Source organism: Neoarius graeffei, chromosome 7 (genome assembly GCF_027579695.1).
Source record: "Neoarius graeffei isolate fNeoGra1 chromosome 7, fNeoGra1.pri, whole genome shotgun sequence".
NCBI lineage: Eukaryota > Metazoa > Chordata > Actinopteri > Siluriformes > Ariidae > Neoarius > Neoarius graeffei.
Genome location: NC_083575.1, coordinates 78,629,463 through 78,648,459, shown reverse-complemented (window position 1 = coordinate 78,648,459; position 18,997 = coordinate 78,629,463). Strand labels below are relative to the sequence as shown.

Genomic DNA, 18,997 nt, shown 5'->3' with positions numbered 1-18,997 from the left:
ACCCACGCGGACACGGGGAGAACATGCAAACTCCACACAGAAAGGCCCTCGCCGGCCACGGGGCTCGAACCCAGGACCTTCTTGCTGTGAGGCGACAGCGCTAACCACTACACCACCGTGCCACCCTATTTGGCTTCAAACGTGGAAAATAAATAAATAAATAAATAAATAAATAATGATAATTGCGCTCTGGTTTCCCCCACAGTCCAAAGACATGCAGGTTAGGTTAACTGGTGACTCTAAATTGACCGTAGGTGTGAATGTGAGTGTGAATGGTTGTCTGTGTCTATGTGTCAGCCCTGTGATGACCTGGCGACTTGTCCAGGGTGTACCCCGCCTTTCGCCCGTAGTCAGCTGGGATAGGCTCCAGCTTGTCTGCGACCCTGTAGAAGGATAAAGCGGCTAGAGATAATGAGATGAGATGAGATAATAATTGCAGCCCACTAGATGGTGCTTCACAGCCCACTGATTGAGAAACACTGCTTTAAGGAATGATGCTTCCTTTCTCAAACTACTCGGAAGTGTGTTCCGCACTTTAGCCCCATTTAAGCAAAAAGAACTATGATACTTAGCAGTTTTAGCAACAATACTTGTACAATCCAATAATCTTTATTAGGTTCTCAAAATGGGGTCTTCATACCGATTTTACAAGTGCTTATAAAAAGATCAATAATTCTAATTACAAATATAAATGAATGAAAATATTCTTGGGAAGCATAGAAAGCCTAATAACCTAAATGAGTAATATTTACAATGTTATCATCAAACTTATCAGAACTAGGTGTGCAGCGACCTCTCAAAATAACGCAACTTTAAGTTACGTTTAAAAATGGATACTGATAGAGATTTGGAAATTTCCTCTGGGAGCAAGTAATGGGAACACAGTGTGTTGAGTAGATCTGTCAATCCGAATATTTTGAACAAAAATCAGTACAAACATGATACGCTGGCTGAGAAAATGCACAGATCATAAGGGTGAATATGTAGAGCATATTCCAGGGGTGGGCAATTATTTTTTTCCATGGGGCCACATGAGAAACAGAACATTTTGTGGAGGGCCGGACCAAAAGGCTGAACTAAATTCTGCATAATATTAATTGTATTTCTTTATATAAAGCAATAAATAACATTGTTTTTACAAGCTGCTAAGACGGGTAAGAGTATGGAAAAAACGAGGTTGCCTTACAAAAAATGTGTCATTTATTCAATCAAATTTCCCAAAACAATGGTTAACAAAATGTGAACGTTTGTACCATTTTTTTTTTTCAGGTCACATTCACCCCAAAACACAATAAAGACATCACAATATTGTCTTTCTACTCCAAATATCAAGCAAGATACATCATATTATAATAATGATGCCCACATTTGTAGTCTAATCACCTCATTTGGTGTTTTTCAGTTTTTTATTTGTTCAGTGAGAGAAATCTAGTCTCTGTTGGTCTTTAACGAGTGCATCAGAGTCAGGTTGAATGTCTGAGGTGGAGATGCGAAGCACAGCTGACAGATGATCATCGGTGAGAGAGGATCTATACCTGGATTTTGGGGGCTAAAGTCTTCTTGTGACCTGCTCGCAACAATGTCGATTCAGTGTAGGTATTAGATCTACAGATCGGCTCGGGCTCCGGCACCTGCTGGTGACGTCACACTATGTGATTGGCTGGACCGTTTGAAGGATGACGTACAAGTTTGTGGTTGGTCTGGACAAATTACGGAAGTAGTTATCGCGGGATTAGGTTTCGTGGGATTTCATGTCATGTTCATGTCGTGCGCATTGCGTTTTTGTTGAACACAACTTCAAAATAAAAGCAATGCACATTCAGTCCATGCATGAGGTAAAATTAGAAAATACGTTTATTTTGTAATTTCTAATTAACCTTACGCGGGCCGGTCAGAATGAACCAAAGGGCTGAATGCGGCCCGCGAGCTGTAAAATGCCCAGGTCTGGCATATTCTGTAAATAATAAAAGCAAAATTAACTACATTAGGCTTCTGAGATCGTGTGTAATGAATCAACTTCCTGTCTGGCCCCCTTACTATCGCAGATTGACCCCTCTGGCTCTGAGGGTTTAATATTAAAAAAAATAATAATAATAATAAATAAATAAATAAATAAAGTGGCTGTGGCCTGATATAGCCAACATGCATCATGTACACATTACGTCACAACAATGGAAAAACTGCGGCAGTTGGATATGAGACAACTGTCGCTGCAATCGCTACCTTTGGCATTTAGACATTTTTAACTACTTAATTTTATAAACTACACACCCACATAGGAAGTCTAAAAAGTAAAGATGTTTTGCTTTCTGCTCCCAAATCAGACAGCAGATTATTGAGGAAACTCGGATTATGGGATACATTTTATGCAATTTATTTCTGTTGATCTTAAAGCTGCAGAGATCACGTTTCCCGACAGACATTTAAATCATCTATCAGCAACTTCTGACACCATCACCAATCGTCCAAGCAGTGAGCGAGTGATTTTTTTTTTTTTTAAATGCCACATCAGCACCTGAGGCTATATCATAGCAAAAGCATTTTTAGCAGATATTACAATTACTTTATAAATAAAAAAATAATTACAACAAAAACAATATTTTAAAAATAAAACAAACAAATAACTAAACAAGTGTTGCCAGGCAAAACAAACCTCGCCCGGTAGCACTTATGATAAATATAAAAGAAGATATCGCAAAAAAAAACGATTTTAACCTTTTTGGTGACGTTGATTTGACCTTGTGTGTGAACATACTTGGCCAATAAACATGGTTCTGATACTCATTCGCACACCGTACTGCTCTCAGCCAATCAGAACACACCGTACTGCTCTCAGCCAATCAGAACACATCTGAATGAATATGAAGGAAGATATCGCAAAAAAAAAAATTGACCTTTTTGGTGACCTTGACCGGATGACCCTCAAAATGTTGGAGGTTCTATTTGAGACTGATGCCCATCTATCCTGAAAGTTTCATGAAAATTGGTCCAGCCATTTTCCCGTAATATTATTTACAAAAAAATACACAAAAACAAACAAGCAAAGAAACACCACCAAAAACAATACCTCACCCCCTGGTCGACTCCATCCCAGGCAAGGTAATGAGCTGCTTTTAAATAAATAAATAAATAAATAAAACCTGTGACCGAAACTAACACTTTGTGATGCACCTTCTTAAACCTTCATCCAAGGTATTTTGCGAGTAAAAAAAAGTTCCCTTGGGGCATTTAGCCCAGAGCAGCAGAGTAAAATATTCTTGGTCAAGAACGTCATGCAAAAACATGGTTCTTCACCTTAAAAGAACAGAGCACATTACTCCAATTCGAAGGTCCCTTCACTGGCTTCCAGTAAGCTACAGAATTGACTTTAAAGCATTGCTGCTGGTGTACAAATCTCTAAATGGTACAGGGCCCAATTACCTCTCTGATATGTTGCAGCGGCCTAACCCAATCAGATCTACCAGATCGCAGCAGCAAAATTTACTGGTAAAACCTGTTGTTAAAACAAAGTGTGGTGAAGCAGCTTTTAGCTACTATGCAGTACAGCTATGGAACCAACTGCCAGAGTACATGAAAAATGCTCCTGCTGTTGGCAGCTTCAAATCTAGACTAAAGACCAAGCTGTTCTCAGATGTTTTCTGCTAACTGATAAATATCATCATCTTTGCATGTTTTAAACTTTACTTAACTTTTATTCTATTTTATTCTGCTGTTTTTTACTGAACTTTTACTTCATTTTATTTCTACTATTGTTTAATTCTATTTTTTTCTCTCTTCTTCCCCCTTTATTTTATGTAATTTTATTTTCTATTGTTTACTGTTTTGCTTTTACCTCTGTAAAGCACACTGAACTGCCACTGTGTATGAAATGCGCTATATAAATAAACTTGCCTTGCCTTTAAAAAAAAAACACTGGGGGTGCCAAGCCTACAAGTAGTTTACCCTCACTGGTTCCTGTAGATTTGCAAATTAATTCAAAAATTCAGACACACCAATGCAAGCAATTTGTACACAGTCGCTCACCCTGCTGTACGGGGAGATGAAGCTGGCGATGCACACAAGGCCGGCGTCGGCGAACAGCTTGGCCACCTCGGCTATACGGCGGATATTCTCCTCTCGGTCCTCAGGACTGAAGCCCAGGTTTTTGTTCAGGCCCTGTCTGATGTTGTCTCCATCCAGAGTATAGCAGGGGATACCGTGACACACCAGGTGCTCCTCCAGAGCCATGCTCACTGTCGTCTTGCCCGCTCCAGACAGGCCTTTGGACAGACAGGGAGAGAATGCTGACATCTCAGAGCTTCAGGAGACTCACCGGAGTGAAAGTGCTCCTGTTATTGAGTCGCTCACTGTCCAGCAGCTCATTTTGAGACAACAATTTGGACAGAAGTTTCATATTGCTTATTGTGCAGTCTATTCCCTGCAACTATGCATCTCATAAGCTTCTTATTACATGCGTAACATATCTGGTAGTACCAACAACTCAAGCTGTCTCTACATTGTACACCTGATTTTGTTATAATGAAGGCTTTGTTCAGTGGTGAAACTTTGTTGTGCTGCAGTTTGACAAATCAAAGCACGTCAATCCTTGTAATACCTGTGAGCCACACGGTGCATCCTCGGAATCCTCCTCTTGTCCCGACGGCTTGTCCACGTTTGTTTCGGCTCACATGATGAGCTTGGTAGGTGACGTTAGTAGCTCGTTGCATCCCCTGAAAGAGACACAATCCCATTATCTGCACTGTAAAGCTTCAGGACAATGGCAATCAGGACAAAACATGCAGGAAGAACACACTGTACACTACATGCAATTAGAACTTACAATATCAAAACATGAACATTGTCAGGTTTCACCCAAACATGATGTTTAATGGCAGTGTTGTAGTTGAGTCACTAAACCTTGAGTCAGAGTCCAGTCTTGAAGTCATTAATAAATAAATAAATAAATAAATAAAAATAATGAAAAATTGAGTTGAGTCCGAGTCAAATCCAACACTCCAACTGCACCATTTGACGGCGGCTGTTTTATCGCCATTAACATTAGTTTGTTCCTGAACATGACGTATGAACAGGTGAATGTGCTTCTCTTTATCAGGGAGTGTGAAGTATTCTGTCAGAGATGGTTGGGAGACGGATGTAACTGCAGAAGGTGTGTTTATTAATACAAGTGAAGACGGTAAACAATCCAGAACGGCAGGCAAAATCATAAAACAGTGAAACAGGCAACAGGTCAAGCGAGACACAAACAGGCTATCAAAAACGAGAAACAGGAGATCAGGGATCAGGAAACCAAACAAGGAAATAAGGCTCGGCAATGTGTCAGCAACGCAGCTCAATACTTTGTAAAGTGTAGTTAGTTTTTGTTTTTTTCTTTTTTATCAGACATCTAATTTTTGGGTTTGTTTACCTGACATGTTTCGACGTACAACTTCCGTCTTCCTCAGAGTGTCCCCGGATGTTATTGGTGACGCATCTTTTATCAGCTGCTGTTTCTGAAGGCGTGGCCTTCCTGTCTGGTTTGACAGGTCGGTCACGCCTTCTACTGTCTGTTCGTCCCCTGCAAGATGTCACTCCAGGTATGGGAGAGCATGTATGCTCCCTCATCCCGGTTGATGGTCCTCGGGCTTCGCTTACGGATCTCCATGGCCTCCCTGATCCAGCGCTGATGTTTGTTATCTTCTGTGCGGATGACTCTGGCATTCCCCCAGTCCATAATGTGATTTTCCCTTTTGCAATGATCGGTTATAGCTGACTTATAATTTTCCTGTTGTGCCTTTTCTTTTATTGTTCGGGTTTGTCTTGTAGCTGTCTCCTTTTCGCACTCTTTCTTATGTTCATTTTTTCTTGTGTTGAAACTCCTTCCTGTCTCCCCAAGATCCTGGTTCATCCCAAAGACAGAATACATCCGGACAATAGATGCAACACCATATATGAGATTCCATGTCAATTATGCAATAAAACTTATATTGGGGAGACAGGAAGGAGTTTCAACACAAGAAAAAATGAACATAAGAAAGAGTGCGAAAAGGAGACAGCTACAAGACAAACCCGAACAATAAAAGAAAAGGCACAACAGGAAAATTATAAGTCAGCTATAACAGATCATTGCAAAAGGGAAAATCACATTATGGACTGGGGGAATGCCAGAGTCATCCGCACAGAAGATAACAAACATCAGCGCTGGATCAGGGAGGCCATGGAGATCCGTAAGCGAAGCCCGAGGACCATCAACCGGGATGAGGGAGCATACATGCTCTCCCATACCTGGAGTGACATCTTGCAGGGGACGAACAGACAGTAGAAGGCGTGACCGACCTGTCAAACCAGACAGGAAGGCCACGCCTTCAGAAACAGCAGCTGATAAAAGATGCGTCACCAATAACATCCGGGGACACTCTGAGGAAGACGGAAGTTGTACGTCGAAACATGTCAGGTAAACAAACCCAAAAATTAGATGTCTGATAAAAAAGAAAAAAACAAAAACTAACTATATTTAATATAAGACATAATGAACGTAATCGAAAGACTTTGTAAAGTGAGTGTGTTTTCACAGTTTTTATATCAGTGCACTGATTGCACTTGATTGTGCAGGTGCGAGTTGTTTACAGCGTGAGCGCAAGAGTCCGCTTGGTGCGTGCGCTGTCCGGAGAACGCCCGAGAGTCTCTCTGATGCACGCGCCAAGGCACGCAGGTGTGACACTCTTGAATGAAATTAGTACAAAATAAATGTAAATATAAATATCTTATGCCAAATTATTATGACGTTACAAAAAATAAAGAAAAATCCAAGTACTCGTCTCCAATTTACGAGTCCAAATGCAGTTAATGCACGAATCTGAGTCAAGTCACGAGTCCTTAAAATCAGGGCATGAGTCAGACTCGAGTCCAAGTCCTGGACTCGAGTACTACAAGCCTGCTTAATGGACAAGTGTAAAAAGATGGTCCATTTAGACAGAAGTTATTTCTGGTTTAGTTCTTACTTGACAGGCTGCTATTGGGATTTTAGTCAAAATTAATCAAAGTTTTGTGTAGAACGAGCTGAACTAAAAGTTTCCACTGGATTTACAAACATTTCCGAAACAATTGTTCTTGTGGGTGCAATCAGTTAATTATTGAAATTAAGTGATCAATCTCATTAAATCAGTCTCATTAAATTTGAAGGTTAATAATTAAAATGAATCAATCCCATTGAATCGTTTACTTTGACTCATTTGAATTGAATCATACCATAGAATCAGTCTCATTTGAAGTGAATCATTTAGTGAATCGTTCAATGAATCATTTAGTGAATCATACCATTAATCCTGGTGCTTAATAATAAATTACCAAACAGCTAAATTACAGTATATTTCCAAATTATTACGATCACTTACCATATATGCACCTTTTTGAATTCTTTGAGAGATTGGGGACTTCAGATATTGTTCACCAACAAGATGAATACACACAGCTTTGATAATAAATGGATTTATTATAACAAAGATAAAAATGGATAATCAATATATACAAATATGATATGGTGTGTGTGTGTGTATGGCCTAGCTTGTTGCTAGCTAAAACAAAGGAATGTTATCTAAATAGAACAAAGGATTAGCTCTGTTGCTAATGTGTGCTTGTGTGTGTGGGAAGGACTTGACCATGTGTTTAGCCTCGTGTAGCTAACTACACGTGGTGGAGGCCTAGATTAGCCTTGTGTTGCTAGTGTGTGTTTGTGAAAGGCCCTATGGCCTAGCTAAAGTGTGTTTGTTAGGCCTGGTGAGGCCTACTGAGCACATGGTAGGCCTTGATTAGCTTTGTGTTGCTAAGCAGACAAAGGGAAGCAGTAGCTAACCCACTAGCTCATAACCATACTGAATCCACTGAAATCTTGATGAGATCAAGATGTATAATAATGAAATTAAAATGTTAATAAGAATAAGAGAGAGAAGCATGCACAGCCTGTCTATTAAAACAATTGAGATTAAAACAAAAACAGAACAATTCAACACGCTGCGTTTAACAGTGTAACAGATAAACCTGGGTTTAAATTCACACTTTCAATAAAGCTAAATTCCTAAGACTAGCGTAATTATTATGCCCAAATATATTTTACTCAATATCTTGCCTCTAGCAAAGTTCTGAGAAGATGTTCGCCGTTGCAGAGCTTCGCTGTTCATGAAGCACGCGAGTCGATTCCGTGGACAGAGAACTTCTCTTGATCCGACGCGTCGTTCGTGATGAAAGGAAAGTCTCTGATTAATGTGCACAGAACTTCAATCAGGAGGAATTCTGGTCGCTCCTAATTACAAATTAAAACTGCGTTTGAGCGGCAGTCGTGACGTCACTTCTAATACGAATAAACCGGTTGTAACTCAGGTTGAGTTTAAAGATCGCGCGACTCTAGAGTTTATCTTGGCCAAGGGTAAGAAATCGCGCTGAATGATGGATCTTGCAAGAAAGAGGTGTTTTTGGGTTTGAGAGCATCTCTTTTATGCGTCTAGATTCCTTGGAATCCGGACACGAGAGACAAAGAGCGGAGCTTTCGCCTGGACTTATGCGCGCATGGCGGACTGACGTAGATGATCCCGCCCATGCGTGACGTAGGTCACGCGGAAGAGGACTGGGCGTTGTAGTTCTTAGACACAGAATGGCAGCATGATACCTACAGTTCTTCATATTGAACATGGGTGGAGGGGTGAAGGAGAGGCGTTCCTTTAGTTGAGGTATTTGTTTACAGAAAGACAAACCAGTCTGTCCTTTTTCCACAGTGCCATTTCTTTTATCATACTGATTTGTTCTGTTTATCTTGCCTCACTTTATTTTTTACTTTATTTAACTCAAGCCAATAAGATTAAACTACTGTGTTACAAAGTGTTCTCAATGGTACTTTTAATCCCTGACCTAGTGGCCTAACATGAGAACATGTTTTTGGTCAAGACCCAAAAGCTCTTCTTAAAAAAAAAAAAAAAAAAAAAAAAAAATCGCTCTCAATAAGCGAGTCTGCTACTACATACTGTAAACATGATAAAGTAAAACAAACGATTTAAAAATGCGACTTAAATCCAGGTAAATATACACTCACCAGCTTTATTAGGGATAACCATCCACCTGCTGTTGTTTCATGCAGTTATCTAATCAGCCAGATACATAAAATCACACAGATACAAATCAAGAGCTTCAGTTAATGTTCACTTCAAACATCAGAATGGGAAAAACTGTGATCTCAAACTAAGTGTGACTGACTTTCATTGTGGAAATGGGTGTTGGTTTGAGCCAGATGGACTGGTTTGACTACTTCAGAAACTGCTTATCACTTGGGGTTTCACACACATCAGTCTCTAAAGCTTACACATGCCCCTTTTCCACCAAAGCAGTTCCAGGGCTGGTTCGGGGCCAGTGCTTAGTTTGGAACCGGGTTTTCTGTTTCCACTGACAAAGAACTGGCTCTGGGGCCAGAAAAACCGGTTCCAGGCTAGCACCAACTCTCTGCTGGGCCAGAGGAAAGAACCGCTTACGTCAGCGGGGGGCAGAGTTGTTAAGACCAACAACAATAACAAGACCGTGAAAGATCGCCGTTTTTAAGCGACGAGAAGCAGCAGCTGTACAAACGTGAAGTCATCCATTATTATTATTGTTGTTGCTGCTGCTGCTTCTTCTGTGTTGTTTTTGCTTCGATATTCGCGCCAAGGTTTATGCAAACGTAGCGACATAACTGACGTATACAGCGACGTAATGACATGGCTTCCCTTAGCACCGCGAGCTATGGAAAAACAAACTGGTTCTCAGCTGGCTCGCAAGTTGAACGAGTTGTGAACCAGCACCAGCACTGGCCCCGAACCAGCCCTGGAACTGATTTGGTGGAAAAGGGGTAACAGACAGAATGGCGTGAACAACAAAAAAAAGCAAAAAAAAAAAAGTTGGAGTTTAGTGAGGGACAGTTCTGTGGGTGAAAGCAAACGCCTTGTTGATAAGAGAGGTCAGAGGAAAATGGCCACGGGTGGGTTTCCCAATAACATTGCACTTTAGGGCTAAAGAGCGAGTTGAGAGAATCTTTGAAGCAACGAACGTTGTCTCTACGTGGTTTTCCCAAACTCACTCTTAAGGAGTCTTAAGAGCAACTTTATGAAGAGCGTCTTTGCAACGCGAGTCCTCGATATAGACATTGGTAGCTGTTAAATCCAGTCGATGAGGTCACATGACTGTCGTTTTTAACAAAAAAAAAAATATAAAGCATTAAAATACGTTAATATATTGTATCAACATTAAGCATCTCATCTCATCTCTAGTAGCTTTATCCTGTTCTACAGGGTCGTAAGCATTACATATATAATATGGTAATAACTGAAACTATTTTGCAAAACTATTTGGACAAAACACTTTATTCCAAGCGTGTTTTTAATTAAAATGATTAATGTTCACACAAAAGAATGAGCAAATCATCAGCTAAATAATTAAGTAAATGCATTATATTATATATGATAGAAGTATATGTTTGGCAAGCATCAGTGACTGTTTGAGGCATCGAGTTAATTATTAAATAAATATACACAAAATGTTATGAATATATTTCAGCGTTATAGAATTACGTATGGATATCAGAATGTCACATTGATATCGCTATATTTTAATCAAGTTTAACGCCACTGGGCGAGCGATTCTCTCATTTAATGTCAAATGAGACATTTCTCATTTGCATTCTGCCTCAAACAGTCACTGATGTTTGCCAAACATATTCAACCTCCTCCTTCGGTACACACATCAAAACGTGTCTCTCTCTCTCTCTCTCTCTCTCTCTCTCTCTCACACACACACACACACACACAGATACCAGAAATGTCTCATATTTGACATTACATGAGATAATCACTCGCCGAATGGAGCTAAATTTGATTATATGAGTAGCACGCTGTGTGAGCACAATCGCCATCAGGCGCATTAAAATGTAAATAACTTTTCTAGAATTTCACCAAAACTCATTGAATTTTCAGCACTGTAAGAGAACTCCCTAAAGTATTATTCAGCAAAACCCCAGAATGATAGCACAAATCTAGAATTTAACAGAATTTTAGTTCTTAAAATTTAACGTAATTATGGATGTCATGCATAACATTTACACCCGTGAAAAATCACTTTGAATGCTGTTTTGAAAGTTATCAAATATTCTCTATAATAATAAAAAAAAAAAAACGCTTAAATATTATAGACACAGTCTTTTAATGTATCAAAAAATAATTTTGATAAAGCAAGGAAATTCAGAAGAAAATTTTTTTCTTTTGCTTGTTGTGCGTGTCACGCTACCAAAATCTAACTAAGCCCTTCACGAACAATTCCAACTTTCATGGACTTGTAGCGTGAATAAACCTTTCAAAAAAAAATATATAATACTTCTCACCCAGTAAATTAGAATCCTGGTGATTTATATCCTCGTAGCTTCAGTAGATCTAGAGATTTAGTAAATCCCAAATGCTGTGAAACACGCCAGCCATCTATGGTGAGAAGTGCTGCTGTAGTTGAGAAACTCTCATTTCTCCCGCTTCCAACTAACTTCGTGACCCAGACCAAAATAACAATGTCACGCTCATCACTTAAGGATGATTTATGCCAAGTTTCACGGAAAAATACAGCGAAATAAACTTGCTAGAAGCATTTTTCAAAATCCCAAACATTATGAAACATTTCTTGTAGGGTTTCAGGTTACAAATTTCGAGAATAGAGAAATTGCGGCACAAAAGTTTGCCACTAAACTCATGAAAATACTCCATCCTAGCGAGTTTCACAACCGAACTAGGCTACGTGACAGTCCATGACCACCCAGGAATGTTCTAGAAGGTACGCGCGATCGAGAAAGACGCCACGTGAAGGTAGTAAAGGTAGTATTTCCACTGTCTTATGACGTTTTTGCTTGTTTTAGCGCGATAAACAATGCATTATGGGTAATCACTAAAATGCTGATTTCAATTTTAAAATGGGTAAAAACAACTAATTTATATAGATATTGTAAAAATTGTGCCTAATAGTTATTTCAGTACATAAAATCAAAACCTGAATTTTTAATTTTTTTCCCTATGTTACACCATTGTGCATCTATAGCATGCTACTCATCATTAAAATTTAGTGATAATTCTATAACACTGAAATATATTCACAACGTTTTGTGCACATTTATTTAATAATTAACTCGATGTACTTGCAAAGTACAAGAAAAATAATTGAAAACCTGCAGCAGATTCAGCACCAGTTTCCCCCGTTGATTGCGAGAGTCCCTTGGAGGCGCATGCACATTCTGTGTGTTCGGCTGTGAGCGAATCGCTCTTTGTTGTGAAAGCATGATCCAGGTCCATCGTAAATTGAGAGCGAACTAAAGGACTACTTTGGCTACGATGTTGTTCGGGAAACCCATGTTAGCTTAATGATGGCGTTTAAGAGGTAATTAAAGACGCTCTTAGCTTTAAGAGGCTTTCGGGAAACCCAGCCCAGATTGGTTTGAGCTGCCAGGAAGGATATATATTAAAAGTAGACAGCCATTCCATTTCATAAAATCAGTGAAATTTAGTTCCCTTTGAAATTTGGTCATTGTGATGCGTTTCTGTAATCCCCCCCCCCCCCCAAAAAAAAAAAAACCACAAACCATTCTCTGGCTGGGAAGTTATTTAATTTGAGGGGATTCCCGAGCAAATAATGTGCATGAAATCACTCACTTTGCGCAGTCAGCACACAGAGGAAGTCCATGTGCGCATGCGCACACTTACTTCTGACCATGCACTGACACTAAACAAACAGCTGATCACACTGAGGTGCTCGCTGACATTTATTAGTTTGGTCCTGTGTTTCCTTTCCTTCGTATATTGAGGTATTTCACTCACGTGACCAAGTCATGTGATGCTGCCATTTTGGACGGCACGGCTCGAATCAGTTTGAATGCGAGGAAGGCGACAAACGAAAAACATAAAAGAAAAAGGAGCGAGATGCAGAAAACACCTTCACTATCCAGCGACGTAGGGCATTTACAGGGCGAGCACAGGGAGAGGTATTTGCAAAAATTGAGGTTAGCAGGCTTAGAGAACGACGTTTACCTGCTTCCACCAGGATTGTTCACTGACGTACGGAAGTACACGAAGCCCTCGTCTTTACCTGACTTCGGCCCACATGATCTGTATACCTATGTTGTTAAAAACCCATCGCCATACACAGGTATTGATCTGAAAGCGTATACGAGTTTGGATGCCTACAAATATTTTGTGTCAGGCTGGGTAACATGCCTACATCAGTGGGTCGTCCCTGGAGCCGGTGGTCGCCATCTGATTACAGCTAAGGTTTGTTCACATTTTCATTTACTTTCGGTCCTCAGGATAAACAAAATGTTATTAAATGGCATTGAAATAACTTCTTAGTCTGTTGAGACATGGCCCGTTATAAATTTGCTGTTACCAGGCAATGACTAAGAACTGTATTATTAGGGTCGGTGTAGTTGTAGCAGTGTATTAGCAACTAGCTGTTAGCACTAGCTAATGTCAACAACATCATAGCTAGTATGTTACTGTAGCAATGTTTATGTTCAGTCATTTGGATGACTGTTAAAACCTTTCAGTCTCAAGTTTTTCCTTTACTGGATTTACTAGTTTACTGAGCTAGCGCGCTCGGCGGCCGAGCCGGGAGCCATCGCGCGCTCTCCGGCCGAGCCGGGAGCCATCGCGCGCTCTCCGGCCGAGCCGGGAGCCATCGCGCGCTCTCCGGCCGAGCCGGGAGCCATCGCGCGCTCTCCGGCCGAGCCGGGAGCCATCGCGCGCTCTCCGGCCGAGCCGGGAGCCATCGCGCGCTCTCCGGCCGAGCCGGGAGCCATCGCGCGCTCTCCGGCCGAGCCGGGAGCCATCGCGCGCTCTCCGGCCGAGCCGGGAGCCATCGCGCGCTCTCCGGCCGAGCCGGGAGCCATCGCGCGCTCTCCGGCCGAGCCGGGAGCCATCGCGCGCTCTCCGGCCGAGCCGGGAGCCATCGCGCGCTCGCTCAGTAAACTAGTAAATCCAGTAAAGGAAAAACTTGAGACTGAAAGGTTTTAACAGTCATCCAAATGACTGAACGTAAATATTGCTACAGTAACATACTAGCTACTGTTGTTGACATTAACTAGCTTGCCGTCCAAAATGGTGGACACCGGGGCGTCACGTGACCCTGTGACGTCAGGTGAAATACCTCAATAGCATAACAGGGCTCTACATTAACTTTTGAAACCACTTGTCCTGTCGGGCAAATTGAAAGGAAATTTACTTGTCCTAATGTGAAGTTGACTTGTCCGAAGAAATATTTGAGAAAAAAAAAAAAAAACACAAACATATTTGTAACCCAACAATCTTTACTACATTTGTTTCCGAATTCACAACATATGCACAATATCTATGAATCAAAAGTAATCAATACTTGATATACCGAAGCAAAAGTTCAAAAATATAGTAAGACAGACTGATACCATAATTCACCAACTATTATGCTGAAGTTCAGAAGCAATATATTCCAATAGAGTAGAAATTATGAACATAAAATTTTAAGAACAAAATAACTATACTATGAGATCCAGAAACACTAACCATTATATACACACAGATCAGTACTCTGCAGTTCAGTAACAAATATCACAAAAAATAAACATTATCATAAAATTTATGACTTGATATCACTAGTTTGGACAAGAGAAACAAATAATGATACAAATAAACTAACACAAAAATCTATTCACTGCAGAAAAAAAATTGGACTCCATCAATCATTAATTTATTTATGAGAAATTGAAAACCAGAAAATTAAAATTATATATTTTTTTCATTTTTAAAATTATTAACTTTGAATATATATCCTCCACTGATTAATTGTTGTCTAATTATTCAGTGTGGCTCCTGTATGGTATTTAATGGTCAAAAAAAAGAATTTCAAATAATCCATAATTATATCTAAATGTATAGAGCCCTAAACTCCCATTACTAATTAGTTAATTAATACAGCCAGTAACCTAATTAGCAGCCATTTGACAGCTTGGTATTTCATAGATAACTTTCCCCACTCCTACCTCACTCCCTGTCAATCCACACGCATGCAGGCGCACATTCCAAGCCCAGCGCACCCCGCCACACACGCTCGGCTATATAATGAACACCATCAACAACAATTCAAAAATTTGGAAATTACCACATACTCAACGTAAATACACAGTTGAATAATGATCCGACCAACAGAAACGTCAACAAATCCACGTGTATGACACGATTAAAACCAATCATAAACGACCGTTTACTTTTCAGCTCAAATACACGAAGCGGTATTGGCCGGTTTCGCAAGTGGAATATTGCGCATACGCACATCGCTCTTTCCAAATAGAAACATCCGGCGATTCATCAAAACAATATGTCGAGTGAGATGCTTTGGAAATCATGTGAATAAACTGATAAATTTGATGTGTAACCCGAATATCAGCGTATTTTGGCACTTGTCCGATCAGACAAGTAACCGAGACGATGAACTTGTCCGACATAAAGTATCACTTGTCCCGGACAAGCGTTAATGTCGAGCCCTGCATAACATCTTTTCTTCTTGCTTTCCGTTACTGTAGTCGCCCTTTCATGTTTCATTCTCACACTCTCATCCTCCATTTTTCTCTCCTGTTTCAAATTTGTATCCCACAATGCCTTGGATGACCGGGGAAAGCCCACCACGTCATGCATGACGTAGTATCTTGTATTGTGTCATGATGAAGCAGGAAAAAAATAGCAGATAATTTAGGGCCACGTGGCTCTACATTCATTATTTGTTCTATTTAAAAAAAAAAATTGGAAGTCTGTGATTCGAATTCAGTAGCTTTCAGTCCACTAAACAAAAATAATCAGGTGTCAGGAAAATTCTTGTTATGGCCTACGCTTGAAAAATCTGAAAGGCAGTCTACCGTTAACTCATAGCACCTCTTTACAACCATGGTGAGCAGAAAAGCATCTCAGCATGCAACAGTAGAAGACCACATTGGGTTCCACTCCTGCAGCCAAGAACAGGGATCTTAGAATCAAGAACAAGTTCCTATTAAAGTGGCCGGTGAGTGCATGATCTGAAATGCATCAAGTCAAGCTTGACATTAGTTCGTTGTCTTATGCGTAAACTTTTACACATACTCAAGAGCATGAGTAGGATACAAACTTTTTTTCCCCCCTAAATTTCAGGATTTTTATGAATACCAAATTTGTGTACACGCTCGTTACGCATAAATCCATTTGTATCCAGCTCGATAAATGATACCCAACGATCTTAAAAAAACTAAAAAATAAAAAAATGAAGTGCAATATGGAGTCTATATCCAGCTTCTTGGACATGTACTGTAGAAACAAATTTCATTTCATCTTCTATGCTGATAATACACATCGTTTAACAATTATTCACCAAAGGTGAAGTGAATACTGGTGAATAATCATTTAACAGTTATTCCAAGAAATCGAATCGTACATGAGCTGACAGCCGACAAGGTGCGTAGAGCAGAGTTGGCTATAAGTCATGTACAACGAGATTGAGTGGAATAACTTTTATTCTATCCACATTCACTGGATTTTGAGAAACGGAGCATTATTACTTTTTGCAAATTCGATAAATAAAAACTTTATACAAAACGTCCAATAAAATAATTTCCACTGAGAATGTAAACAAACCAGCAAAATGACAGTAGCAATTTATGAAAAATGCAATAATAATTCTTGAAAAACAAAAAAGAGATACGCTCTCAGCATCAAATACGTTTATTCCATATTTTGTTGCTTTTTTTTGGGGGGGGGGGGGGGGGTTGTCTTCAAGTATTTATTTTGTTCTCAGTTGGTTCAGCACCATTTTTTTTTCCTCTACTCATCGTATATGAGCTGATATCCTAGTCGTAGATTCGCCAATCAGAGCGCACGATTGCTCATATCCAGTGAATGTGGATAGAATGTAATCACTGATATTCACTGAGCCTGAGGTGGATAATTGTTTTAGTATAAACACACAGGTGATTATTTAAAAAAAAAATTTTAATCTTGAAAAAAAAAATCATTTATTTCAAACTTCATAAGCGACCTGCAAATGTAATAATGACGCACGCAGACTTGTCACTTATCTACGCCGAGTCGCATCAAATTGGTAAAATAAAATCACAATTCCACCTTACCTTTGAATAGTTTTAGACCAAACTTTGTAGCATCTTTAGTGCTTTTAGGAACAGCATTTTCTTTCAGAATGTGTAATTCTTCCTCGCTTACGGTGACGAAGTGACTGGCCACCGTTTTGTTGAGTCACTCGAGGTGATTATCAAGAAAGAGTCAGAATTTATCGACCAATTAGTGCGCACGATTTCCTATAATCACCTGCGTATTTATACTAAATACTAATATACAACAAGATTAACTACTCAAAATGGAAGACTGGGTCAAATACATAAAGGCTAACAGAAAAACTTCTACTAGGCTCGAGCTTACTAATCCTGCAAACCCACTGCTTTTACCTGATAACATTAACCCTTAATTTCATGCATAAATTAATTCATAAGCCTATAGACCTTATTTAGAGGTCTTATTACTACTTAAAAATAATATGATACATGATGAATGAATTTTGACTTTTTTTAATTACTTGGAGCACGCGTGTGTGTGTTGGAAGTCAACCAAAAAAAAAAAAGTCAGGAATGTTATTTCAGTAAAAGGTCATGATATTTTTGTCCTTGCTCATGTTTCTCCCTTATCTCAGCCTTCAGCGTTATCCATCTGGTCCACAGTGTTTCTTCTGCATGTACACATCAGTATACAAGCTGGCTGTGTACAACTTTTGTTTTGACGAAGACTACTGAATGCCCAGGTTGTGTGCGCACACAATAAACCATCTCTCTCATTATAGCCTGGTTTTTGGTCTCCTGATTCATTCTTCAGGTCACTTTCTGATGAAACAGCAGTATTTTAATGATCATCCAATAAATTTACAACATATTTAAAAAAAAAAGGGGGGGGGGGCGTCATGGCTCAGGTGGATAAGGCGCCATACCATAAATCCGGGGACCCGGGTTCGATTCCAACCTGAGGTCATTTCCCGATCCCTCCCCGTCTCTCTCTCCTGCTCATTTCCTGTCTCTACACTGTCCTATCCAAATAAAGGTGAAAAAAGCCCAAAAAAAATCTTTAAAAAAAAAAAAAAAGGAAAAAAAAAATTGACCATATCCAAGTGTGGACATGACGCATGAAAGGTTTAAAGGAGAACTGAAGTCATTTTTTAAAACTTGCTTTATTTCTTAATTAACGTGTTATTCAATTACGTTTTCGGTTTTAGTCACCTTATATCGTGACTCGTACTGGCAACTAATTGCCATTAAATATTATACTTATCGGCCTATTTGGTTTTTAGCCATGTTGAATTTAGTTTGTTTGGTCCACGGCAGGCGTCGCTTATCCGCGCAATCTTCACGAGACGATTACTGCCTACTTTTTTCAAGCTTTCCTGATTGCCATCAAAACAAACAAAACTTCCGGCTTGATTCCATCAGCATTCGAAAGATGGCGCACGCGTCTTTTGACAATGTTGGTCACTTTGATTTCCGCTGTACGTTTTACTTCCGTCCTACGGTGTTTCGCACAGGTCTCAACGAATCTCGTTTACGGCCATCGCTTTGACATATGGACTGATGTATTACAGAGCATATTTCAAACACTCATAACTTGCTATAGCAGTGACAAAACAGCTCTCAAAAATGCACTCCTATATTTAATAAAATTATATAGAATTTTGATGATAAAAAAAAAAATTTGCCTTCAGTTCCCCTTTAAATTCGGCAACCTCACACACAGAGGATAACCATTAGGTTTTGCTGTTTGCTCCTAAAGAAACAAAACAGCAAGAACGCCTCACCATTTCCTAATGTAGTTAGTGACCTATGAGATGACGAGTGTTATGGTGCCGACGGCGGTATTAGCAGGAAAGTTAAAGCCGAGTTGTTTGAGCAGTGTGTACAGATGAGGAAGTGAGAGAGCTGGACAGAATG

The 18,997-nt window shown here is 39.8% G+C and overlaps 1 protein-coding gene across 2 annotated transcripts in view; it reads right to left on the bottom strand.

The window, feature by feature from the left end:
* papss1 (3'-phosphoadenosine 5'-phosphosulfate synthase 1) overlaps positions 1-18,997 on the bottom strand; it is an 84,339-nt gene that overhangs the window by 56,009 nt on the left and 9,333 nt on the right. Inside the window, exons 2-4 of one of the 2 annotated variants that reach the window (XM_060926460.1) lie at positions 9,059-9,107; positions 4,595-4,709; positions 4,024-4,259 (exon numbers count right to left, since the gene is read on the bottom strand). In XM_060926460.1, the coding sequence (XP_060782443.1) occupies positions 4,024-4,259; positions 4,595-4,706 (348 nt within the window). In that variant the 5' untranslated portion in view covers positions 4,707-4,709; positions 9,059-9,107. The remainder of the gene's footprint in view (positions 1-4,023; positions 4,260-4,594; positions 4,710-9,058; positions 9,108-18,997) is intronic. The other variant, XM_060926459.1, reaches the window with a different exon arrangement.